The 27,532-nt window shown below is 40.5% G+C and overlaps 1 protein-coding gene across 3 annotated transcripts in view; it reads left to right on the top strand.

Annotated features, from left to right (window-relative positions):
- Positions 1-27,532, top strand: part of MAPRE2 (microtubule associated protein RP/EB family member 2) — a 103,859-nt gene that overhangs the window by 46,544 nt on the left and 29,783 nt on the right. For 2 of the 3 annotated variants that reach the window (XM_065830677.2, XM_065830676.2), the window contains one exon: positions 17,724-17,851. The exons of the other annotated variant lie outside the window; for it this stretch is intronic. In XM_065830677.2, the coding sequence (XP_065686749.1) occupies positions 17,731-17,851 (121 nt within the window). In that variant the 5' untranslated portion in view covers positions 17,724-17,730. The remainder of the gene's footprint in view (positions 1-17,723; positions 17,852-27,532) is intronic. 3 annotated transcript variants of the gene reach the window in all.

The following is a 27,532-nucleotide window of genomic DNA, read 5'->3' as shown; positions in this document are numbered from 1 at the left end:
GTTTGATTTGCAGCAGAAGATCACTATAACAGGCTGGTAGCATCAATATTGGGGCTGCTGCCACACTGGACTGTTGGTGCCATGCTGACTTTGAAACAGCCTAGATAACTTCACCATATGACACATCAACTTGCTATGCCTCTGACTGTTGGGATGGTTTGTTTCATTTGTATCTAGAAATATGGAATAACTATGTAATTAAACAGTCTGGAGCATGACATCAGATCAGCAGTTGTACAGATCTCAAAGTGCGTACTTTGCTCGCAGTACACTTCTACGTACTGCAGCTTTGCTCTTAAGTTAAACTGCATCTGCTATATGTAGAGAGTTTCAGTATTTGCCTTTCACTTCTCTTACCTGTAGTATCAGAAATGCTTTCTCATGTTACTTCTTATAGCATGCTCCATTTCATAAATATTTTAAAACAAAAGTAGTGTTTGTTGATCAGAATAAATTTGTTTTTAGCAGTTTACACATTCTCAGACCTAAAGGAAACCCCCAACCTTTACTGTTTCAAATATCAGCTCCTACCAAAGACTTGATATCCAGCTCCTGAAGCAGATTTTAGAAGAGCTGAAGTTTATACCATTTTACAGACTAGGAAGCTGACATGGAAAGAGCTGCTTTAAGTTATCCACTAGTTGAGGATGCAGCAGGGAATTGAACCTATACCACATGAGTCTCAACCATGTGCTCCATATTCAAAGCTACAAATAGTTTTCCCAAGTCTTCCAAAGGACATATTATATTTTGCAGACTGGGACATACGGGCCCGAGGTGTTAAGTTTCTCATCCAGCCTTATTTAGCTGGTAAATGGAAACCAGGCACTTTGGTGCCATCACAGAGAGATGTTACCTTTTGGAGTAAATAACTGTAATCAGTCTGTATTTGTCTAGTGAAATGCTGTTTCAGGCACCCTGGATCATGAGTCTGACTTTAAAATCTGGTTGGAACTGAGGTGTCATTTTGTTGACCCAAAATAGATTTGGACTCATTACTGAGAACAGCATTGCATTTAATTATAGCTTTACTTGTATGTTCAAAGAAGACTGAAACAAATAAATGAGAAACTAAATGGACAGCTGTGTGGAGAACAGTTTTAAGCAGGGCATGTCTGCAGTGGTTTTTTTTTTGGCAAACTTTAGGCACCTTGTGTGGTTGATCAGCTCATTGTGTATTTAAAAGCTAGCTGTATCAAGAGTTCGAATGTTTCCAGTTTGAATGGCATACCTAGACTAAACCACTCTGCTCTAAAAGGGATGAACTGTTGTAGCTTCCTGTGCAGGATACCACGCCTCACTTTCGGTTTATCAGTGTACTGCTAGAAAAATGGTTTTCTGGTCCTTCATACCCTGGCTGTATTGAAGTTTATACTCAGAACTTTCACAGGGTTGGGGGGGGGAGGAGGCTAATTTCCTGCTTATTTTTCTTCAGATCACTGAGCCAAAAGAAACTAAAACAAACAAACGAAAACCTTTTCCTGACTATGAGTATGTACCTTTCTAATGGTATCTGTTTTAAATATTTGGTTTTCCTAAGTGTTGCCTTCCTTTTAGAAAACATTAGGCTGCTGCTGCACAACAGTGCAGTGCATAAGAACGAAAGCTGGACGGAAGCAGCGATTTCCTCACCCGCCACTGAAATAAGCGGTGGGGTGTTACGGAGAGTATCTGGCTGTCTGAATTCACTGCAGTGGGAGCTGATAAGTCCCATGCTGAAAGCAGAGATTTACGTTGTAGGAAAATCTGTTTTGGTCTTTGCCTTTCCAACTTCCAATGGAATTGCTGGCTGCCGGCTGGCCCCACATGGGCCAGAGCATCCTTCCCTCTGCACGACACATCACTGCTACTGTCCCTGGCCACTCTGTCCCTTCCGCACACGTGCAACTTTACTCAGGGTACAAAGGAAGAGACTTACTGCTTTGCTTTACTTGGGCAAAAGGCGTTTCTTGCTTTAAAATCAGGTTCCATTGAATATGGTAAGTAGGTGATTCTATGGAAGTAAAACAGATCATTTGTGTTGTTCAAATTGATAGGTTAAGGATAGGTTTCTTGCTGAGAACTGAGGAGAAGGTACACAGTAAAAGCAGTGAGGTGTCTTCTCACTTCATAGTACAGATGGGCATGACTGTCTTCATCCTCTGAAACTGTAAATACTAGTCAAAGCAAATGCTACTAAATATATTAGTAACTGAAACATTATTTCCAGAGGTGTTTGCTCTTGGCCTAACTGCTTCTGTTGCAGATCATGAGAAGTTTGCCCTAGATTTCACTGGAAGCAGGAAAAAAGCAATAATGAATGTTTGTTAAGATCAACAGAAAACAACAACAAATCGCCAAACAAACAAAACCACAAACAACAAACCACCACCACCAATAACATAAATTACACCCCATAAATTTGGCTTGAGCTTTTCTAAAAGCAGTATTTGTGATAACCACCTTGTCTGTCAAACATCTGGGTTGCAACAACATAGTTACTAGCTACCCAAGACAAGCCCACCCTGATGACTTAGAGCCCACAGCTACTAGCCAGTGTAAGAGGTACCACACAGAAATCTTTCCTTGGTTCTTCTGAGCTTATGTACACTCTATTTTCTTTTCTTTCACTTTCATAAAGCTGGCTTCTTGCTGCTACTGTTCTCCTTTAATCTTGTTTTCTGATTAGGGAGTTCTTTGCCTAGGGAGATCTGGTTTTGTGTCTTCTGCTGGGCAGGTCCAACTCTCAAAAGGTGCAGAGAAAAATTGTGTGAAGATAACACATGACTGCATTTAAATGTTTCAGACGGTTACGAGGATGACTCTGCTCAATACTGCATCGGTAATTTGAAGCCTGGATACTCAGTGCGTGCATTATTGGGCTACCTCTCTGGACCTGGATTTAGATCTTCCTTGAAGGAAATATCTTCACAGTGTTTTGGGAATTGAGGATATTTCTTAAAATCAGGTAGCTTGGAGGAGGAGGAGAGGGGAAAGAAAACAACACTCCACAGACAACGCTGTTGTGTAAGGAAATGAAAGTAACTTTCAGACACCACCATCTTCTCAGCTTGTATCCATGCAGTCTCACACACACACACACACAAAAAAATGAGTACACCTAATTGGTACCCAGCCTGTGTGGGTTTTAGAAACATCCTGTAGGTAGGAGGCTGGTTTCTGGTTTTTGTTACGTGATGTGTGTTTTTGTTTTTTTAAACTACCTTGTTGATCTATATAGCAACAGCACTGTGTTTCTGCCATACTAACAAAAAAAAAGGAGCGAGTTTAGGATATGTGAGAGCTGAACCTCATGCTGTCACTTTTAGAAATAGATATTTTGGCTTCTACCTAGTTTATTCAATAGAGCCTTCCTGGAAAAACAGGCACTGAAAAATGTGATGTGTGGTGAAAGAAAGGTGATTTGGAGTTGGGGCGGTGGACCAAGGGAGCCTGATTAAAGCTGTTTCTTTGAGTTTTTCCTCTGCTACACAAATGGCTGGTTTGAGGGGAATGCAGCTACCTCATGACAGGCAGGCTGGACCACAGGAACGTTCTCCCAGATGACATACCTGGTCTAACCTTCTGAGATATAAAACTCGTTTTGGGAGGCAGTAAGAGAAAATAAGTGTAGTAGGTTTACATTTCAAGCCTTGCCATTTGAGTGAGTGACTTTTAAAGAACATCTTCAGAGGTTTTGCCATTCAGGCTTGTCAGGGGGAAAATAGTTTAATTTGTCAGTCTTTTCTCCTTCCTCATGCCCAAAGCTAATTATAGCAAATGCTTGGTAAGGAAGAAGATAAAATCGTGTGCCAGCTTTTCATTTTGGGGATGCAACTTTCAGCCTTTGTTTGATAATTGAAAACGAGTGGTTTCACCACATCTGTTCTCAATCACGCAAACCGCTGAGCGGGATGGCACGAAGGCTGCAGCGTGGCGTAAGCGTGGCGGCGGCAGCGAGACTCGCGCTGCACCCAGGACAACGTTCTGGAACTTGCGTCCTCCTTGCTCCCCAGATCCTGACCTCCAGCTAGAGGCACCAATTGCTTGCTTTCCAGTATCAGTGCTAGGGAGCGTAAATGGAAAACATCCGTGTTTCTTCTGTGGATGGTGTTAGCAGAATACTGCGTAGCTGTTTGGGTCCTGCTCAGATTTCTGCTGCCTGACTCATTAATAAAGCATCTTCTTCATATTGTTTCACTATAATTAGGTGGGAGGAGAAGGGGAGTATCAGCTATAAAAGTTTACTGAGCATGCATTTAACTGTTGTGTTTTTAAAAGTGGTGGCTTTTTTATTTTTAATGCAATTCTGTTGTCTTCATGCTATTGCATATCTAATTCAAAATTAAAATATTGCCTGTAATATTTTGACAGAAGCTTGTCTAGTTTTCTGGTGGTATACTAAGTTATTAAGTATTTGGTAGAGAAGGTTCTGTAGATGGAAAGCACACCCATTAAAGGGCTCAGCGTAAGCGCTTTGAAATTATTTGTTTGCCGTAGAGCCCCATGCTTGGTGAAGGGTGCTTTTGAGTTAAATCTGTGTTTTGGTTTGGTTTGTTTTTTTTTACTGTGCTATCCAAACAGGAAACATAAACGTTCATCAGTGAGCAGAGGCTGAAGGATGTAGCTTCCGTAGGAAATCCTACAACTGTGCCAAATCACTCTGCTTGGAGAGGGATATGCCATGCAGGTCGTGGTCTTGATCTTCTGGCTCTGCATACGGCTGCCTTGCATTGCTTATGTGTGTTGACTGGGAGAGGGAAGGGGGTTGAAAGATGAGTGAGGCAATGGAAGATGTACCCTGTGAATTTGGATCCTGCAAGTGTGGAGGGGCAAGGACAGAAACACTGCTGTGAGCTCGTGTGAATTTAAACAGAATCTTAAAGTGGTTTGGAAAGATATTTAAACAGTCCATGCAAACTGAAAAATTCTCAGTTTGGAGTTTGTTTGGGATTTCTTCTTTGTAAAAACTGGGCCCTCCTCCAGTGTGGCAATTGACAAAGGCATAACTTACTTTGCTCTAATGGTGTAGTGTAAAGCAATGCTGTATGTTCCTTGTTTTCCATATAGTTGTGTGTATTGTTTCAGAGGTTTAATTTTTAGTATTATGTTTCTTGGCAATTTGGAACCCTGAGAGCTAGTTAGCGAGATCTGTGAACTTCAGTCATATCTTTTAGGAGTAACTCGAGTGACTATTCCCCCTACAGCAGGGTTCCTTAGTACCATACCGATTTCTTACTCAAGCAGCTGTAATTTTTCAGAGATGCACATCAATGCAAATTCTTGCCTGTCACTCTGGAATGCGGTGTTGATGCTCAGAAGGGCTTGCTGGCAGTATGTATTAAACAGTTTTTGGGGAATGAAAATTCATTTTAGGCAAATTTCACATGGTTGTTAAGCTTCGCTTCTTAAGGTTAATCTCCGTGGAGCTAGTCCAGCAACATCATGAATAAGAAGCACTGAAATATTTGAAGTAGAATATGCATTTGTTTTACTTATGGATTCAGTGTTACACAAATCATAGCTTATTAAAATAGCTATAGAATCTGTGAGTAACTGTTCAAATGGGAGTGGAGTACATAACCCAGTGATATGAAAGTCCCACAGGAGCTTTCATACACAGAAGAACTATGGTGTATAGGAGTGCTGAGAATGTGGAGGCAGTCAAATGATAACTGTTTGAATGTAACAGATAAATTTTCCTAAAAGGACAGCATTCACATGTAAATAGCCGTTCTGTTGAAAACCTTGTTATGCAGAATGGCGTTAATTATGTTTTACTGAATTATTGTTTGGAGTCCACACCACTCCTTGCCCATATTAATGTTTTGAAGTTATGCAAGATGTAGGTTTTGAATCAGGATCTAAACCCACTGTTTTCAGTCAACACATTCATATCGTGCCAGTTGTCAGACTCAAGGATGCATAAGGAGTTTTTTCTTCTTTTTTTCCTTTAAGATATACTTCAGTCTGCAGAAGTTTGGCTCTCCAATGTACATTTTTAATCCTTGGTCCGCAAGTGAGAAATGAGTTTCACAGCAATGATGATGCTGTAGTTCTACCTTGACTCTTAAGCAGCTCTATTTTTAATATGATGAGGTGGGTTTTTTTTCCACTATCACCTTAGACACCCCCTCCTTTAATTGTTCCTGAAGTGCTATACAGTGTGGACCTGGTGGTGCTGGGGAAGGAGATGAACATGAGTCAGCAGTGTGTTCTTACAGGGAAGAAGGCCAACCCCATGCTGGGCTGCATTAGCAGGCGTGTAGCCAGCAGCTCCGGGGAAGTGATTTTTTTTTTCCCCTCTGGTGCTTCTGAGACTGCATCTCACATACTGTTTCTGAATTTGGCCTCTCCAGTTTCAGAAAGACGGTGACATACTGAAGTGAGTAGGGGGGAGGGCCACCAGAATGGTCAGGGGGCTGCAGCGAGTGTGTGCAGTGGGTTTGGTCAGCTGGAGAAGACAGCTCGGGAGAGGGGAAGATCTCATTGCAGTCTTTAGCTGTCAAATGGGGGGGCATGTAGAGAAGATGAAGCCAGGTTCTTCTCTGAGGTGCACGGGAAGAGGTTGAGAGGCAATGGCAGTCAGCAGCTGCAACAGTAGAAAGGGCTTTAGATACTGGGAGAAAAATTTCACAGCGGGGATAGTCAAACACTAGAAGAGGTTCCCTGGAGAGGCTGTGGAATATCTATCCTTGGAGACTTAAAACTCAGCTGGATGAGTCCACTGGCAACCTTCTCTTGCTGGCTCTGCTGTGAACAGGAGGTTGGAGCAGGTATCTCTGCAGTTCCCTGCCTACCCAAGTCACTTTATGATCCTATTCTGCAACTGTAATAGGCATAAACAGCCCTTGAGTTCAAAACACAGCGCACAACATGATTTAATCAGGTACATTAAAAGTGAAAGGTATATCACATAGCAACAAATTTAGCAATACCACCAAGGTGAATCACCCTATCATGAAAGGTTTCAAATGAAAAAGAAAAATGTGTGTATGCAGTCTCAGTTCAACTGCATCAGTTTCAACTGCTTTCTAGCTTAATTCTTGCAGAAGCTGTCTTGCTGCTGCAGTGTGTTAATTACTTGATATTACATTCTCTAAATCACTAGGAGCAACTTCTGCAGTTTCGTACCCAGGGATGACCAAAAGTTCCTACACACACCGTAGAGCAAAGGGATAGTTTTGCTATGTCATAAAATTAATTTGTACTTTGCAATTAGACATTGCCTTGAAATTAAAAGCTGATAAATTGCTCCCTGTGCTTTTAATGATTTACGTATTTTTTCATGCAGAAAATATTAAGATTATTGATAAGTTTAATCTGCAGAAAATGTTTAACTATGAGCGTGGCTCTTAAACTGTGTCAGATGTGTGCTCAGTTTGATGTGCTTTTACAGGGAGTGATACAGAACTGTTGTGTCAAATAACCTACAGCAACCCTGAGAGGGCTGAAGAGACTAAATATTGACATTGCAGCACAGGTTATTACCTTCTTTACTGCACTTATATGTAGTCAAAGGTAATTCAAGCAATAAACTTCTTTCTTCTTTTTTTTTTTTTTTTTTTTTTTTCCCACATTTATTGTGGGAGTTGAACTTGGTAATGTCACCATTGGCCAGCTGGAAGCAATGCACTTTAGGAACTGACCTTAAGATATTCCATGAAAGGAGGCTAAATCCTATTAAACAGGACATCTATGCTTCTCTTAGCTTAAGGTACAAGGCTTTACTGGGGTTCATAGAAAAAGACTGTTGTAATTGCCAGTAATTCTGTTCTTACAATGACAGTTGCATCAAAGAACATTATTTAGGAAAACAAGGCTTTGGGGATTTCCCCACTTAGCTAGGCAGGAGATTTTAGAAGTTAAAATCTAAAAGAAGACACTGACTTCACAGACCTTCAAAGACCAATATGGTTGAAACAAACAAACAAACAAACAAAAACCCAACAAAAAACAGTTTTGGGGAAGCTTTACTTGGTGCTGGTAGTCTCAGCAATTGCGTTGGTAGTGCAACAATGGTAAAATAAGTTTGTGGTTACTGGCACACAGCAAGAATAATACATTACATAAATCACAGATGGTTGAGCTAGCATGTTCATAAAGGGCAATTTACTCCATGAAGGATTAGTGAATTTTAGTTTTAGTTGCTCCAAAACTAATTTAGTAGTTAAGCAATTGCACTTAGTTCAGCCCTATTCTACATAGTCCTTGGTAGGATTAATTCTTAAGTGCAAGTCATTTGCTGTTAATATCTTGAGCACCAGAATAATTTCAGAGTGTCTCCTTTTCTATTACAGTATTAACTCATGAGAATGAAGGGAGAGGTCAAGTTACTTTGGTATCCAAACCCAAAATTAAGCATTGTGGCTGGTAGTATTAGCACTTGAAATCTTTATAATATTAGTAATGAACTGTAAAGAGTTTGTACAAGCCAAAGGCAGGGCTATTTATTTGAGCCTGTTTCAACAAACTCAGTGATGTCAAAACTCTGAGATTTTTGTATTATTATTTTTGGTCTAGCTTTCTTCACCGGTGGTGGGGGGAGAGGTGGGAGAAAGGTTGAATGCAGAGCCTAGTAAAAGGCTGTATAGTGTTGTACGGTGGTCTGCAGAGGCAGCTCTGGCAGGGGATCTACACGTGGTTCAGGTCATAGTCATCTGCTGGAGAGCTTGGTCCTAGAAACCTGCCCGCTGAGTGTGCTGCATACCCAGCAGGAAGCCTGACACTCGCCTTTTGAAACCCAAATGGCAGCAGAGCTGTGGTAGCAGTGGGAACCCTGGACAACCATGCCAGAGCTTAATATTTTGTGTTACAAAAATACACAGCCATGTTTTAGAGAGTGATGCACCCCTGAAAGCAGCCAGCGCTGTTGCCTGTTGCTTCATCTGTTGTCACATGCTTGTTTACAACTGCAGGGTAAAGGTGGCTTAAAATAAATGTCGTCTTATACCCCTGCTCAGTGTCGTCACCTTCCTGCTGCGATGGCTTGCTGAGGGACAGAGCGGGGCTGGCTGCCAGCTCTGTCCTGCAGGCTCTGCTCCAGCACCTTTGCCCATGGCTCCTGAAATGGCTGCACTGGTTGCACGAGCAGTTGCAGTGCTATTTCTTGTCCTTTCTCAGATGTCACATCAAATGCCTTCAAAATGCCTGCTTAGAAGGTGACTTTCAAAAGGCCTCACTTTCTGCAGTAACGGAGTTGGACTCAATCATCCTTGTGGGTCCCTTCCAACTGTGGATATTCTGTGATTTTGACATGTATATATTAAGGTTAGAATAAATGTTACAGTGCATAAGTCAGTATGTATCTGCATTTGTTTTTAAGGTGAAAGAAAGAAAAGTTGATGCATGACAAAGTCCTTGTGCTCTGTATACTATTACATCATTTGCAAGTAGAAAAGGTGTATTGAAGTCCCTCTTTTAGCTAGTGCCAGACCTTTCCCATGGGAGTGCTCTCAGAGTTAACTTCACATGTCTTGGACAACCAGACTTTAACAAGTGTGCTGCAGTCTCCTTTTAGGAAACATCAACTATGTGTTAGGAGACAGTCGTTGCATGTCCACGTGTTTAATCCTCCTGTTTTCCCTTCTTCCCAGCCTTGTCCTCTGCAACCCATGGATGCTCAGTGCCTGTCTCCTGCTGAGTCACTGCCGGGGCTCTGGGCGGGGGTGTGAGGCACTTGGAGGCTGCTCAGGCCCCCCCTCAGGAGGACTGTATAGTATTACAAAATCTCATTTGCCATTACGTTATGGTTGGAGTAAATCAGCACGTTACTTTGGCCTTTCACCTCCAAATGTATACATGTCAGGGGGGAGGAGGAGGGTAGCAGAGCCTCGGATAGGTCAAAACTAAATTCATTTGGTGACTTCATCTGACTCTAGCTAGTTGGCTCTCGTCCCTGCTGAAACTCCCAACCCTTGTCCATGGCGTTTTCTGGACTTAAAAGGCGGAAATGGCAGGAGTTGGGAGCAGCGGGCTGCCTGCCCTGCCAAAGCTGCTGCTGGGCTGCAGTGCGGCTGCTGTGCCGCTGGGTTACGCCTCTGATGTAGTGCCTGGGGTGCCCGGCAGCACTGTTTTTTTCTTAGTCAGTGTTTCTGATTATTTTTATCCCTTCCTAATCAGGGGCAGATGTTTCCATGGTGTAGATGCAGGTGTGCTCAGGTGTGTGGGTGTATCTGCATCGTTTTGCCCGGGAGTTCATGTGCTGCACTCAGGTGGGGCAGTGGCTTTGTGGACAAGCTCTCTTCAGCTGCTGTCTTCATTTTTTAGTAAGTCCATATTTGCTAAAGCACTTGGGAATCTACTCTCTGAAAATATGATTACTCATCCATCATCTAGTGGGAGCAAAAAGATTGGAGGTCCCCATGTTGTCTGCAGAACCCAGGCCAGGAACTGAGGCTTTTCTCTCAAGGCATCCTCTCTCCACCATGATGAGTGTACTTAGCACTGCTGTTACTTTGCTTTACAGAACTTTTTTAACTTCTTAGAAATCCTTCAGCAATATCTGCATGTATGCTTAGTAATCTGTTATTTTCCATATGACAAAAAAAAAATAACAAAAGGAGAATTAAAGCTCCCATGTTTGTCTTGGTGAATTGAGACTTTGTTTCACAGAATATTAGATGTTGGTTTATTCATCAGCTTTTTCAAGTTACAAAATGGTTATAGATCCTCTTATGTTGTCTAAAATGTAGGTGTTTCTAATTGACTTGGGTTTACTGTATAAGTCTGGGAATTATTTTTCTCTGAGTCAACTTCCCCCCCCCCCCCCCCCAAATTCATGTGTATTGTGAAAATTTTACAGGTTGAATCTGTTCCTTCAGGGCATCAGAGCAGCAATTCAGGCTTAAGATCTTGGAGTCGAAAGCCTTGGCTGGGGGGGGTGGGTAATAACTGCAAGTAAAAACAGTTCATTTTTTTTAATATCACAGCCTTGGCACACTTACGTTTCTCTCATTCTGCCCACTTCAAAGGTTTTTGTGGTTCTCCATTAAAAAAATGCCTTCTTAATTTGCAGTCATATTCATTTTATACTGAAATTTGTGTGTCCTTTCCCTGTGTTAACGAGTGCTTGTTCAGCACCAAGCATTGCTATTGCTTTTTTCCATGGAGGTGCAGTTTGAGGGTGCCGTGCACTGCTGTGGTTCACTCCTAACCAGTCAGAGTGAATACACCTTTGTGGAAATGGTGGCAGCCAAACAGTCTGAATTGCTTCCATTTTGTGTAAGCTGTTGATGTCTGCCTTTCTTGAACCTCTGTTCTTTGTCAATTATGTATTTTTATGTAGTTGAGGTTTGTTTGCTCATAGAAATTGATAAGCAGCCTTTCAGAATATGCAGCTTCTTTCAGCCTCAATTAAGATATCATGTGGTTAAGTGTTAATATCGCATTGTACTTTCAGAGGCAAAGGTGAACCCTGAAGGAGAAAATAAAAAAGTGTTAGTACTGCTGTGGAGACCTGACATTATGTATTATGTTGCCATACAGTTTCAGTGGCAGCAGGAGGAATGAAGGAAGGAGAAGGTAGTAGGAGAAATAAAAAATCTTACGCTATGCAAATATGACTGCCAGATTAAATAAATAAATAAAAAAACCACAAACAAACAAATTCAAGCAACTTAGTGAATGTGGCTTGTCCTCCTCAGGTGCCCTAAAACATTCCAAGCCCTAAATCACTTTATTGGAATTTGTAACTGTTCTTCTGATTTGAATGATCCTAACTGGGTAGTGAATAAACTTAAAACTATTTTGTAAAAAGTATCCAATAGACAGTGTAATACATTGGTAGTTATTGGGCCATCTCAGAGGTTTTGGCTCAAACTCTGTATATTGTTTGAATACTTTTGATTGTGTTTTTCAGATTTGGGGGAACTGAATGTTTGGAAAAGAGCCAGTATTTTTCTGCCTCACATTTGTTTTTTAAAATTTTTCTAAAGCTGTATGTACCACAAAACAACACTACTACCAGTCTTTATAAGAGTTACTCAGATTTGCATCTAAACCAGTCCTTGAGACCCATCATAAACATTTAAGTAGGTCAGAACATCCCAGTGTTGGCATGCGGCCTCTGATTTAAAAGAACAAAACTTAAAACATGCCCTAATCCAAAGTAAATCTCCAGCACTCTAACCTCACTTGCATTTAAACGGGGAACTGCAATGAGAACAATAGAAAATAGCTGTTTGCAGTGTTAAATGGTAATCCTGCAATATTCAAGCAATCAAACTGTACATGGATTGCCTCAGTATAGTCTAGACTCTGTAGCATGCTTTGCAAATCATTTTAGGCCTTCAAGTCAGATCCATTTTGGGAAGTTTAAATGGCATTCAGAAGTGAGATATGTGAATAATAGAAGATTTTTAACATTTCAGGGCCATTTAGTAACATGAGGACAGTGCACAAGAGATTTGACATTTATAATTTTAAAAGGTGTGAATTTCTTCCCATATTACAACCAGAAGAATTTTTTTTCTCCTTTTCTTCTTTTTTCTGTGCCAATATCTTATTGTCATTAATCTTGAACTGTTTGAGTTTCTGAGTAGGTAGAGCCTTTATTTTGCTTGCTGCAAATATCGCCTCGGTTGCAGTGTTCTGATGTGAGGGCTCTGGCCATGGCCATTGAATTTGCTGTGGGAGTACAGCAGAAGTCAAAAGGGAAAGTAAAAGCAGACTTGTCAGAACTGTGCTGGAGATTTTCGTGTTGTTTTTCTGTCCTGGGGACTCCTTTTGGTAAAGACAGTCTCAAGTATAACTGGTCTCTAATGGCTATGGCAAAGGCTGTATGCAGTGAATGGTAAAGAAGCAGGCAAGGTCCAGCTGCGCATCACCTGCCATTTCAGGATGATATGAAAAGATGAGTTTTCCTTCTACAGGGATGTGGCCACTGGGGCTGGCAGGTTTTTCCCTTCAGGGATTTTTGTTTTTCTGTAGCTTTCATCTAGAAAGCCTTCCCAACAGGAGCTACAGCAGTCTCACTCAGCTACATCTCAGCCTTTCTGCTGTATTTTCTGCTTCAGTAATTTTTGATGTGAGGTCTTTTGTTTTACTGGCAGTATCTATCCTGATGCAATCAGGTGCCAGCTTCCAGAAGGCTCCTCTTTGTATTGTCACACAGGCTTTCTACTGGGTTTAAAAACTTGACATCCTACCGTACCTAATTGTACAAATCTGGAAGGCCTTGCAGGTTCAGAGGTGATGGCACGTGTGATGAGTTCTTACACTGCAGATAGATTCATTGCTGTAATCCTTCCAGTCTTGCCATTATTACTGGTTTGGCATAATACAGTGTCTGCTGTCAACGACTGTTAGTTTCTCCCTTGAAAAACAAATATGCCTCTTGCAAAACTGTCCTTAAACACAGCTGGTTCGCACCTTGTAACAGCTGCAGTTATCTGTAGCAAGAGCACTGGAAAGTGCCTAATAGCTGAACATTTGATGCTGCATGTAATGCCTTAAAAAATTAATACTCCTTTGAGTGTAGTGTTTACCATCAGACATGCTGAGCCAGTATATTTCTGATTGGGGAAACTACTTAAGCATGATTTTCAGCACCTAACTAGTCCTCTGAACTCAGGTCTGTGGTGCTTAACTGTGCACGTGTGAAGTGTTTTTCTGAAATAGCCTGGACTAATATGTAAAGATTCTCCTATGGTTTGTTTGTATTTACTGGCAATTTGAATTTCAGTTTCTTTTAAGTAAAACAAGGCAGAGGCCTTTGTGGTTAGGCCGTACTGTAACAGCCAGCGGTTTTTAACCTCCGTCTGTGTGCTCTCAAGTGGGAGATGTGATGTGCTACCTTCAATCTGCTTTTACTTGCTGCAGAACTGCCAGGCAACTCTTCAGAAGGTGGAAGCTTAAATATCTCAGCAAGGTAGATGCTGTTTTTTCAGTCTTATATAAGCCTTATCACAGCCGTATGCTTGAGAGCCTTCAGCCTAACCAAAGGAAAGCCTAACAAGTAAAAAATGAAAATAATGTTATTGGGACATAGAAATAAGTCATTAGCTACTTGGCTATTCACAAAGTACAGCCTGTGAGTCTCCGCCTGCCCAGCCATTCTCTTGTATCACCTTACAGATGTTATATGTGCTTTGAATCTAGATCATGTTTTTCAAAGCAGTTCAGCACGTGGGGAACTGAGTCGTGGAGCAAACCTTGGCCCAGCTGTGGATGGAGCACAGGGGTTCTTGCCTGTCACCAAGCATGGTGACTCTGCTACCTATGCCTGGCTCTTTTTAATTCTCTTTCTTATCTCTCTCTCTCTTTTTATTTTTCTATTTCTTTTTTCTCAAGGTCTGTCTGTGTGGCAAACAGGATACATGTACATCTGAGCACTAAATTAGAACGTGCTTACTGTAAAGGAAACCTTTCTCAGCTGAGTTTATTTAAGACATTGCCATTGGGGGGGGTGGGAGAGAAGCAGTAAAGACATGTTGAACTCTTACGAGAAAAGAGGCCATGAAAGATTCAGACATGTTAACGAGTCACTGAGAATAAATGGCAATGGCATGGTTTTGATTTTTTTTAACAGAAATTCTGATGCATTTTGCATACTTTTGTTCAAAATTGTATTGATACACCCTCGTGCTTTTATGTGTGTACAAATGTGAAGCTATTGTCTCTAACAAATAGCCTGAACTTTCATTTGACTCGTAGACCATAATTCATTTGTAGACACAGCATAAGTTATATTACAGACATCCTTAAGGGTATTGTTGTAAAACTCAAGGTTATTCATTTACTCACAGTTTCCTGAAGTAGAGTTCTCCATCCCATGAACTGCAGCAAGGAGTTTGTTTGCTCTCCGGTCATCTTACAGTATAGGTATTTGTCTTTACAGTTCCTTTTTTAAGAGAATGATGAGGGAATTTCTGCTTCCTTCCTGTATGTGGATTTTCTTGATCTTTTTAACAGAGTAGAATTGCTGCTTTCACTACTGGTAGCTGATGGTTGTTCTGAGCTCTGCCTGGCCTCCAGAGGACAATCAGAATTTGGATGAAGTAGTGGCAATTGCAAATCAGAGTAGCTTTATTTCAAATGTTAGCATCTAAATTTCTTTAACTTCTTTAGGAGTGAGTGGACTGCTCCATATTGATCTCTTGATTTAATATTAAACTCACTATTCTGAATCTTAAGTGACTATTCAAGTCACTATTAAGCTGTTGCTTGAACTGATGTTACAAACAATACTGAAGATGTTCATTTAATAGTGACAGTATCTTTCTGTTACTTCTTAGGTATATAAAAAGGCTAGGAATAATAAAGTAAAAGCCATGCTAACAGTGACAGTTTAAACTTCAGATGCCATGAGTAACAAAGGTGCTGTTTGCCTTTGTGCTGTGCTCAGTCGCTTCCTGATGCTGAAACTGAGATTACATGGTTAGCCGTTACAGTGTGGTTTCAAGAGTAAATGGGCACTCCCTGTTTCTAAAACTTTGTTCCTAGCGCCCGGTTCAATCCAAGCACTTTGTGTGTGCCAATAAAACGACCTTTGCGAACTGTTACAGTGAATACAATTAGCTGTGCTGTTTGGAAGCTTGCGGGAAGACCTGAACAAGCTGAGGACAGGCTCATTTCTTCCGTACTTTGGAGGTGCCCGTACAGAAGTGGGTAGAGGGGCAGCCTGGGTCTGAATGAATTGCTGGCAGTAATAGCCTGACTATTGGAGCACAAAGTTTTTGAGCTTTCTTGAGCTTACTTTCCCTTACTGGTCTGTCTTTTTTTTTTCTTGCCTTTTTTTTCGGGGGGTGTGTGTGTGCGTCTTTCCTTCTCATCAAGCAAATTTGGGGATTTTATGTTTTGGATCTTAATGTCAATAGATCAAAGAATGACAGAATCATTTCTCTTGGAAGAGACCCTCAGGATCATTGAATCCAACCATAACCTAAGCTAACTCTAGCACCAAACCATGCCCCTAAGAACCTCGTCTAAATGCCTTTTAAACACCTCCAGGGATGGTGACTCCACCACTGCCCAATTTGAATGATCTTCTGTTGTTTGTGAAATTTGTTTTGAAGTAGATGACCTGTATTATGAACTTTGTCATCTTGTATTTTAAACGCATTCCCTACTGTACATACTTACACACTGATATGTTACTGTGTCAAGTTTCATTGCTAGTGGGTTTTTTTTTTAATCTGGGTTGCTCCAGGATGCCTGAAAAATGGATGGACTTAACCTGCAGTCTTTATGTTCTCTGCAGAATTGTCTATCAAGCTTCAAGCAGTTACATTTTTTGCAAATTGTCCATGAAAATAATCCATGCAGACTTCAGATCCCACTGGAGAGATCCTATTCTCTTTCATTGAGGAAGAAGGTTGAGGTCCAAGGCTGAGGTGGCAGGGCTGGCACCAGTTAAGTTTAGCTACAATGTGTCAGTAGACACAAAGGAATGCAGTCCCCACCAAACCCTTTCTTACCAAGAATAATAGTGCAACTTTGACTGTTTGATCATTTCTAGAATGCCTCATACTTGGATTGTTACTAGTGGACTTCCTGAAGTCTTGGGAACATTATTTATATTTTTCATGTATTATCTTGACTCTGCTCTTTGAAACTATTGATGAGATGAATTTGAATGTGGTCGTGTTTAATCTTGACAATGTCTTGCAATAGAAACCTGCAACTAGTGTAGAGTAATGGGGAACACAATCGAGTAATATGTGTTTCCTGTCTATGCCTTTAGAGACTGGATGGTAAAAGCTACTGTGAATTAGACCTGCTTGCAGGAAAGGACCTTAGCTAACTTGAATGATCTATTTAGGTTGATGTGGCTATGAAAACTTCCAGCAGAGTGCCATTTTCCAAGGTCTTGGTGAAACATTATCTGAATGCAGTCTGAAACAGTGTGGCTGCATCCAAGGAGGACTGCTTACATGACCAGCAAGCAAGCTCTGACTTTATAAGAGACTCAGAAGATGAATTTGTTTAATCTAGCCTACCTCGGCACTGGGACAGACTCTTGAGTGCTGTCCCTAATGCAATATGGAATCAGCTCTGGGGAAGAAAAAGCCATTAGAGCTGGAAGGTAATGTTGGCAGAAGAACAAATGGGTTTAAGCTCAGAGGAAATGTTCCTAATGATTTAGAGGACTTTGCAGCAGCTTTCCAAGCAGACAGTCGGGAGTGCAACTCTGTTACTTTTAGGATAGAGGTTGCTAGATTGAAAAAAAGGATTGTCTGCTATTCACTCTGTGACTGTTAGGAACTGAATTAATGATCCAAAAGGCCCCCATCCCAGTAAGAAACTGGTGATTAAGTAGAACAGCTACATCTTCTAGAAGTTATCTGAAAATTAAATACTGGTTTAGGCAGTCTGCTCAACATGCCGTGGCAAAAAACTGAGGGATAGACGTCAGATCACTGTATTTGTACAGCACTATGTAATGAAATCCCAGGTCTCTGATGCTGTCTGTTTATCTTTAGGCTATGTCTGATGCTTTTTTCCCTGCCTTATTAGCATTAAGTGGAATGCTCTATGTTTATGTGTTCTTTAAGTTCACAATATCAGCCACAGAAATGTGTTCAAAGATTCCAACAGGCCACTGAGAAGGTCATGTATCATCAACAAAGAAAAGTTAAGCCTCCTTTCTCAATAAATAAGAGAAGGTTGTGTAGTAGTGATGCAGCATTTCCTTCTTTTTTTTTTTTTTTTTTTTTAAACAAGAAATGTAAGTTCATTGTATCCAGAAAATAATTATCAGAATGTCAATAATCCCTTTTTTTCCTTTTGTTTTTTTTCCCTAGTTGGGGAATGGCGGTCAACGTGTACTCTACCTCTATAACCCAAGAGACTATGAGCAGACATGACATCATCGCATGGGTTAATGATATATTAGCTTTAAACTACACAAAAGTTGAACAACTCTGTTCAGGTAAGAAAGCGTGGTATGCTCTACAAATGTTTATTTTAAAACCACTCTAGAAGTCTGATTTGTTGAAAATAGATAACTTTTAACTTTTGCATAAAACAGTTACTCCGGGAAGAGAGGTGTACATGTAAAGGAAGCGTTTTTGCGTTCATGTTAATCAAGGGAAGATAAGGTACCTTGAGAAAGCACAACAAATGTAGCGATGAATGGGATGAGTGTAGCAGAAGATACATAGGAGTAATAAAAAGGCTGACTAAGCAAGAAAATAATAGCATGATAAGCTTTTGTATTTTAAAGCTAGCAGGGTGGTATCTTTTTAAATGGAGAGTGGACATAGCTGAAAAAGAGACAAGTAGAAAACCAACATACTGGGTAAACAAAATTCTCCAGCACCTTTTCCTTCCTGGTAAGGGTCCTGAAATCCCTGCTGGTGTTTGCAGGAAAAGAGCACAAGTGTGACTGTGGGGGAAAAAAACATGGATTTGACGAAATGAGCCTTTGGCTGCTGTGAAGGCTTTAGAAGTTTGTCAAGAAAATCTGCCTGTTTCTCTTTAAATGTAACTGAATTCTTGTTGTAAGTAATGTAAAATTGTAAAAGTTTGGATATTTTGGATGTTTTGTTTAATCAGAGTGGCAACTACAAGATAAGTGTTAAACAACAGGGTCTATAACTAGATGATGACTATGAATGACATAAACTAAGGTTGATGTTTCACTGAGAATACAGATGCCCCTGGGGAGTGATTCTTTCTGATTTCCTACTGTGATTTTTAAATTTGAAGATGTTTGTGTTGGAGGAGTTCTAACTTAGATTGCTACTTCCAGACAACTGCCGTGCTGGGAATATCTTACTTATGAAGACAGTGCTCTAAGTACATAGAACTTAAACCACATTACCACATTTCAGCTCTTTACTGGTCCAGCTGAAATGCATAAATGGGGTCTTATGAATATACTTGAATTTACCTACCATTCTGAGTAATTTTTCTTTCTCAGAGATGTTCCATGAAAGGTACAGAAAATCCTTTGAGAATGATAGCCTCATAGCCTTCTCTTTAAAATTTAAAAACCAAATCTCAGCTGCAGACGCAGGCTTGCATTCTTGCAGGCTTGCACAATGGCTATAAAATTGACTTTGAAAAAGTGCAGGTTAAAGTGCATGTAAGTAACTGATATAAACTAAATAACTAAAGACAGAGAACATGGGAAATAACCTTCTTAACAGTCATAAACTTGAAATAGAAAATTTATATTTAGCTGTTGTTATATTTACATGTCCGGAAGTTAGACTACATATTTTCTTTTGGTGAATTGTACATTAAAAAAAATACTCAAGTGGGGGGATGTGTGTGCACATGTGTGTAAATATGGGAGTAGCTATATATATGCACGCACACTTTTAAGGATATAGAAAGATACAAGAAAATAGGCATTTTCATCCCAAAAAAACTCAACGTTTGCCATTGTTTGAAAGAGGAAGCACAGTAGACAAGTTATTGACTTGTTCCTGCATAGTTATTTATATGCTCATAAACAGTTGAAAGGAAGCTTTTGAAGTGAATTTTTTGTCAAGTTAAATGTGTGTGGGCACACACACACACACAAAGTTTCCCAAAATAGGGGAGAGGTGTGATCTCAGGAAATCTTGATTATGTGGACTACAATGAGTTAAATATATTTAAGAAGAGCTGATTGAGAGACTTTAGCTGGGTGGGGCAGGCAGGAGAAAAGCAGGGAAATTGTTGCAAACCCATTGTCCCATTTCATCATGCAGCTTCTTATACAACTCTTTCTGTGACCTCCAGTGAGGATTTTGGGACACATCACAAGGGAAAAACTGAAAAAGGATTGTCTTATTACAGTTCTTCATCCTGCATAAAATTAAATCTTTCTTTTATTAGAACTTCCTGGATTGTATTGATTGCTATAGTTACCTGATGCGTTTTCATTCCTATCTTAACAGGTGAAAACTGTAAATTTGAATTTCCCCATTTGGTTTGATAGTTGAGCTTGATACTTACACATTCTTATTTTTGGGTTAATGTTCATTACAATTCCAGAAGGGGTTTTAATAGTTTCTTATCTGAAGAAGCATTCTGGTGAAGTCCTTCCTGTGGTCTGGAGGACTTTACTTTCTGAACTGATGAATCTAAACTCTACTAGATTATTATGGGCACTGGAGCACAGTACTCTTATGGACTAGGTCCTTTCCATTTGAGGCTGCATAGTCCATTTCTCACATTCAAGACACACGTGTGTAGGGATTGAAGAGAGATGGACAAGAAGCTTTGGGAATCTTTCTGCATTTAATACATTAATAGCTTACCATGTAAACTCCAAATAGTTTATTTTTTATATATATATATATAGTTAGTGTACTTCTAGTTTCCATCTTGTAAACTACACTAGAGGAAGAGTAGCACAAATGACCAGACAACTAACAGGCAGAGCACCAGCAAATGTGGTGTGGACCGTAGTTGGAGAACAGTTGAGCTAACTCATTCATTATGGTGTTCCTTTGACTGATGTCCCTTGAAGCATTGGCAGATTTCATGCAGCTTAATGTTAGTTTCCATTAAATATGAGCATTTCTTCAGGACTTCAAAGAGAAGGAAGATGTGGGAAACTCTTTACAACTATGAAGCATTTCACAGCATTAACAGGGAGCTGCAGAGCCACTGTAACTGAATTTTTTATTACCTACTGTAAAATTGTATGGACATTTTCTTCTTTTTTTAGGAAAAAAGCATTAGGATTTGTCATGCTGTTATATGACGGTTCAGTTCTTGTACATTCTTGTTAATAAGAAGCAATTGAAAGGCCATAAAAAGCTAAATTCATGGCCTAAAAAAGCAGGAGAGGGAAGTGGGTGTGATGCTAAGTCTGAACAAAAAACTCAAAGGTGTTTCTTTTAGGAGGCATGAGCTACCTAGATGTGTCATATGCTTACATTCAGCACCTGGCTGTGTGATCTCACGTGTGCCCACATTTTGCAGCCAATCTGGCAATGATTTTGGACATTCTGAGCTTAAGCAAGAAGGAATAATGTGACATTCTACCTTTACTAAAGGCTTTATTCAGAGCATACCTAAAATTTAATGTGACAGTTAGTAATAAAGACAGAAAAAACCAATCATACCTACATTTTCTCATCGCTGTGGAGAAGTAGCTTTGATAATATTCTTTCTGTAACAATACCAGCCTATTCCCCAGTTGCCAGTTACAGAAGCAGAGCTGCTAGGGTGAGGAGCAGCAAAGGAAGAGGCTGGCTTAGTCATGAAGTATTTGTATTCTTTGGGAGTCTTAGATGTGTTTTTCTCTCTGCTAAGTAGGCCAAGCAAAGTGCAGTATCCCCTGAGATTTCTGAATGCCTGCTGTAGTAGTGGTGTGCCAAAAAGTCCAGGTTATGGATGGATGCAGCCCTGCAGAGTCTAAATTTAGTCTGCAGCTCCTCTGGCAATTTAGTTTTGACAAGCATCTCAAAGCAATACAATTCTCTTTGCTTTAGGTGAGTGTCATTTTGTCAGTTTTTGGTCTCTGAGACTGACTTCCTGCAAGGTTGTTAACCTGAATATGAAATTTATAATCCATGGGTTTAACTGAAGGCATAGTGCATTGTCTTTAGATGGGCATTAGACTTGAGAACATTTAATTTGGTACATGAATGAAAAATAATAGAGGTCAACTGAGTGGATTTAATGTAGTAGGATCCCATGTGCAACACCCATAGGCTTGGGGAATAGGAGCTCCAGATGAATGATGACACTAGTTGTTTCTTAGGAGTCATGCTATTTTTGTAATGAATACACAGTGGCTTCCTAAAAGGAATTCTGACTAAACAGCTTAGAACTGAATTTTCTTTACCAAGGCTGTTTTTCATCTATAGGGAATACCAAGTGAACATGTTAGAGGGCTTTTTATGAGTGTTTGGCTGCTACATGGGAGTATATTCAAAATAAGAGTCAGGCAGGAGACTATAGAGGGCTTGCATATGAATTAAAAAGCAGCAACACAAAGTGTACAAGCTATATAAATTATGAGAAGGGAAGCTAGAAATAGTAAATGTGTGCAGAAAGGAAAATGAAGCCTGAAGTGAGGTATAATTTCTGGCTTAGCTATACTTGTGTGATCCTTTGTGGTTAAGGAAAGCAGAGTCTTTCCCCCTTCTCCTGCATTTGAAAATTCTCAGTAGAATTATAAACTTGCAAATTGTCTGGCCTGCAGTGCATGCAGACCTTCCATCTTTCAGGATTTGTATGCAAGGATCAAGCACTGAATGTGGGGTGTGGTTTTTTTCCCTTGCTTTTAATAAATGACCGTATTATAAAGAGAGCATGTGGCTTGGCATTTTCAAATTTCAGACTGTGATGCTTTCTCTGCCAATGCCCTACGTGTTGCCACAGGGAATTTTTCATGTGGTGACTACTGTAGCTAGTACCGTATCTCTGGCATTCCTCTTGTGAAAATATGTAGTCCCTTTACAGATAAATTTTGTTGATACTCCACCTCCCCTGATCTCAGAGGAAGGCAGCCAGTGTGACGATAGGGCAGATGTTGTTCTTTGCTTGGCTTTGTGTTGCCTCTCCAGCTCAGGATTTGTGGGAGAGCTCCTTCACAGCCTTGGTGGGCTGTCGTTCCTTGTGACCGGTGCTGTGCAGGGAGTAGGGCTGTTCCCAGTTTGCGGAGGTAATCCAGGTTTCCTGCTTCCAGGGACTGTGCCTGGGCCTGATCATCAGCCCCTGGGCCTGGTCCTCAGCCCCTGGGCCTGGCAGCCTTTGTTTGCCAGGTGGCCATCATCCCCCTGGCACCACCCTGACCCTGGGCCCTCCACAGTAGGAGGAGGTGGTGTGAGAGAGACATTTCTGCTCTCCTGCACCCACCAAAGATATTCCTGAGCAGGGCTGAGGGAATGGGAGAAGAAAGGTGTTGGTCTGGCAGAGAGAAGGTGAAAAGGCCTTTTTCTTCTGCATGTCATTTGTGTGTATGTATGTGCAAAGGGGTGTATTCCGTGGCTTAGCTGCACAGGATTTGTTTATTTTTTAATGTCTCAGAAGGTATATTTTGCTCACTGCCTATATGAACCTATAAATTCCTACATATATGTTACTAAAATCTGCGTTATAGGACCCTGTTGGAGCATTTGGTGCCAGCATGGTTTCTATACAACCTGGTGTGCTAGTGCCTGCAAAGCTGAAGCAGCATGTTTCAACATCAGTGGGGTTTGGATGTGTTGTGTTGGTTTGGTTTTGGGGTTTTTTTGCGTATGCATGTTGTTTTTGTTTAGGTGTTCTGTTTTGTTTTGTTCTTTTCCCCTCTCCCCAGTTTGCAGCCTTGCAAAGGCTGGGTCTCTAGACTGACTTGGAAACGTGATTAAAATGTGGCCTGATCCCATTTGCACTCTGTAACCAAGCCATGTTTCAAGGAACTGGCATCTTGTCCTGAGGTCATGCAGCACAGAGGATGTTCGGTGTTCGATGACTCTCTAATGACTTCCATATGATGTTTGGCTTTACAGGGATACAATGGATGTTAATGATTGGATTGAAGATAATATCCAAAACTTTCTGAGGAAGGTTGCAAAGCAGTATAATGAGATTTTCAGCCTTTTTTTTTTAATGTCATTCATTAAGAATTCAGGAAGAATAGAACTTAAACAAGGTTTTCACTTGTTAAAAATTATTATTTAGTTACTCATAGCATTCCGAGTCAGCTGTTTGATCTCCCCCCTTTTTAAAGAGCTTGTTATTAATTTAAGTCAAAAGCGTGCTACTTTTGTTAGGCATGATGACTTATGCAGCTATTATGTTAAATGGGAACTGTGTTTTTTGAAATGGTTCTGATCTTCCCATTTAAAAATTAATGAGTTCTATAATAATTTTTTGCTAAAAATTAACTATTAAAAACTCTGCTGTGTATAATTTATGAGCAGCTTAGCAATTTACATATTTAAGAGAAAGAGAATACAAGTTAACATGGGAGAAACCTCCCTCTAATATGCATTATTTAAAATGATCAGTGAGTATTCTGGATTATGTCATACAAATATACAAATGCACCACCTGTCTGGAAAAGGACTTTTTGTGGCAGACGTCATTTAGACGCGTCAGTAAGGTTGTACAAGATACATAACTCTGTAGGCTGTTTTCTGTGGGAGCAGTGTTGCTTTCAGAACCCACCATCTTGCACATCTTGTACCTGTGCTCATGCAACTATGTGCTGGAATGCAGGGCTGTACTCTAATCTACATCATTTTTTTCAGTGCCCTCCCAGGACTGTTGCTGGGAAGGGTGAGGCTCAGGCCAGGATGGCTTCATTGATGCACAGCCCCATGAACACTTGCTTCTCTACAACTAAGTAGGTCATAAATTGAAGTGGGCTTCAACATTTACCAGAAAATGTGCTGAAACCTCTTAAATCAGGAGGGTTTTTTTAATTGCCTAAATAGAATTGTGTTGACATATATGCTAGGTCATATAGGTGATACTGGAAATGCAAATATGAATTTGAAGACTCTGGTCTTCAGTGGAATGCTAGAGCATCTCCAAAGAAAAGCAACAAAGTGGTGAAGGGACTGGAGCACAAGTCTTGTGAGGAGCAGCTGAGGGAGCTGGGGCTGTTCAGCCTGGAGAAAAGGAGGCTGAGGGGAGACCTTATTGCTGTCTACAACTACCTGGAAGGAGGTTGTAGCACGGAGGGTGTTGGTCTCTTCTCCAAAGTAACAAGTAATAGAATAAGAAGAAATAGCCTCCAGTTGTGCCAGAGAAGGTCCAGGTTGGATATTAGGAAGAATTTATTCATGGAAAGGGTTGTGAGGCATTGGAACAGGCTGCCCAGGGAAGTGGTGGAGTCACCATCCCTGGGGGTGTTTAAAAAAACATGTAGATGTGGTGCTTAGGAAAATGGTTTAGTGGTGGATTTGACAGTGCTTGGTTGGACTTGATCTCAAAGGTCCTTTCCAATCAAAACAATTCTATGATTGTATGAACTGTGCTATTTCTTAAACATGTGACTATATGTAACACAACTCTCAGGCACGCTCAGTTTTTTAAAAAAACCCTTGGTTGGCATAACAGAACACCTATATTTGAAATCTAAAAGGAAATCTCTGCTTTGATATCTACATCAAGAACCTCTCTTAACATCCCTCCCCCAGACACAATTCTAGGAAGCCTGAGGTTAAAGGCAAGCCTCAAGTACTGCTGTGCTGCAAACCATGACTGCTGGCCTTAGTGTTTTGGTTTTTTTTCTCCTATCCTATCAAATCTGTTGTCACACATACTCCTTGCAAGTTACTCCCTTTTATTATTGTTGTTGTCCCAGTAACAGAAGCACCGGGTGTGTGCAGCTTCCCACCAGTGTTAGCAACCATTGCTCTAGTGAGCTGAAATCCTGATGACTAATATGCATACAAATCATCCCATATTTTCCAAATGCGTGGTCAGGTTGTTGCAGCTTTGGAGAAAACTAATAATTTGAAGGAATTAGTATCTAATGTGACTGGCTATATGTTTTTAGATTATCTGACAGATATTTCCTTAAAGAAAATAAACTAACAAAAAAGTCTAATTACAGTCAGCCGATTTCCCAGATGGGATTTTTCAAAAATGAGAGTATGACAATCCAACTGAGGCCTGGCAAAAAGATTTACACTTGAATTGCATGCCGTTTTAGAACAGCATTCTTACTAAGTGTTTCTAGCAAAATTCTAGTGTAGCACTTAGCTCCTTTTGCTGTGGTTTGGACATGAGAATTAAAACAAAGCAGCCCCACACGCAGACAGGCCCCGTCTTTTTGTGGGCCCTTTATGTTCCCATGTTGACTGGTGTGGTTTTAAGTGATTTTCTGGGATCTTACTCCCACACATTGCAGGGATGAGTGGGGAGGGACAGAGTCTTCTGGCATTTGATGTGAAGGATTGACCTGACTCCTCCTGTAGGGGACAAATATAGACTTGGCAATATTTGAGTGTATATTTATAGTATTTTTGCTAAATACTTTGTTAGTATACTATGTACTAACTAAAGTATATTTAAATAAGTTAGTTTGCAAATAATATTTTCCTTTTCCTTTATAAATATATAAACATAAATGCTAAAAAAGCCAAGGATCTTATTTTGCCCTCCAGCTGAAATCTAGGAGGCTTACTGAGCAGTAAAAACTTGTAGCAAACAGGACTCTCTTGTCTTCATTATCTCCTTTAATTTCCTTGTGCTTTAAATAGTCAGAGGCAGAACTATTTTTGATTATCAAGAAAATACTTGTTTGCATTTGTGGATTCATCAGCCTCCAGATGGAAGAGGAAAAAGGAGGAAAACTGAAAATCTGTGATGATGCAGAGTGCATATGCTTCAGAGCAAACTAAGTCAATATGGATGATCTGGGGAGGAAACATAGCAGCAGGGAAAGAAAAGTATAGACCAAAAGGTAGAATGAGTTCAGCATTGCAAGGGAGTCTAGTGAAACATGTTCTCAAACTCTGAAAATGCTGTAAAATATTTTGATTTTATAGACTGGGTCGAAGCTTCTCGGTTTACCACTGCATGTGGCAAAATGCTTCAATTCTAATTGCTTTGAACAACCACCTTTTCAGTTCTTGGGTGGTTGTTTTGTGTCTCAGTTCTGTCCCAGCATCCCTTCTCCTCCTCTGGCAGCTGCCTGCCCACCCTGGGGGTGCAATCCCCTTGCTGCCCACTCTGCCTGCGGTGGGCAGCCCAGCAAACACCTGCAGGCTCTGGAATGATGCTGGGCTCTTCCCGCTCACTAATCAGGCCAGTAGTAGCATCTGCTGGGGGTGTGATCCAGCACAGCCGTGTTTCTGGGTTGATTTTGGAGTCTGGCCTGTGAATATCTTGTGTAACTAATGGCTGCAGCAATATTGGAGATCGAAACATTAAAGGACTTTCAACCAGTGGCTCTAAATTGCTTGTTAACTAGTACAGGATAAAAGGGTTTTAGCATTGATCCCTCTTGTGCAGTGCTGCCAGCTGTCGTTTTCATCTTTGATTTGAGTAGATTTCAAATTATTTCTGTTAGTGTGTGTATATGTGCATGTTTTCATGCCCATAAAAGTTTTTTGGTCATAGAGATAGATTTATTGTGAGAGCCATTCTGGACATGTAGTATGTTTTCAACTCTTGTGTATAGATTTGTTAGCTTTTGGAGAGGGTGAGAGTTGGTATTCAGGTTTTTTTTTTTGGCAGAAAACGTGACGAGCTTTTAAAATCTTGAATAAAATATAACGGCATAAAAATCCTTTTGTTCATGTAAATTATGCAAGAGGTGTATCACAAGCCGTGATGCCATTATCTCTACTGCCATTTTCTTTATGTTCCGTTAAAAATATTCCTTTCCCATGCACCTGCATTGACGCTTCAGTTGTATAGTAGACTGAACAGGCCTAATGTGCTGTCTGGTATGCATGTGTCTCCATGCTGTGCTGTGAGGTAAAGGCGCTGTGGTCTTGCGTGACTGAAGTAGGGCTGCTCTTCCTGCTGCCTCAAGGAAATCTCAGCGATGGGCAGCACAGAAAGTAGCGGCCCCATTCTGCTGCACTGGTGTTTGGCATCCAAATGCAATGTGACAGCTACAAGCTTTAGAGGGTGAAATTTTAAATTATAAATAATACCTATATAATATTAAACATGTACATAACCTCTGTGTCCAAAATCAGGTACTCCCAGTTGA

Source organism: Patagioenas fasciata, chromosome 2, assembly GCF_037038585.1.
Source record: "Patagioenas fasciata isolate bPatFas1 chromosome 2, bPatFas1.hap1, whole genome shotgun sequence".
In the NCBI taxonomy this organism is placed as follows: Eukaryota; Metazoa; Chordata; class Aves; order Columbiformes; family Columbidae; genus Patagioenas; species Patagioenas fasciata.
Note: the sequence above shows the minus strand (reverse complement) of the source record. Positions and strands in the feature narration are given on the sequence as shown.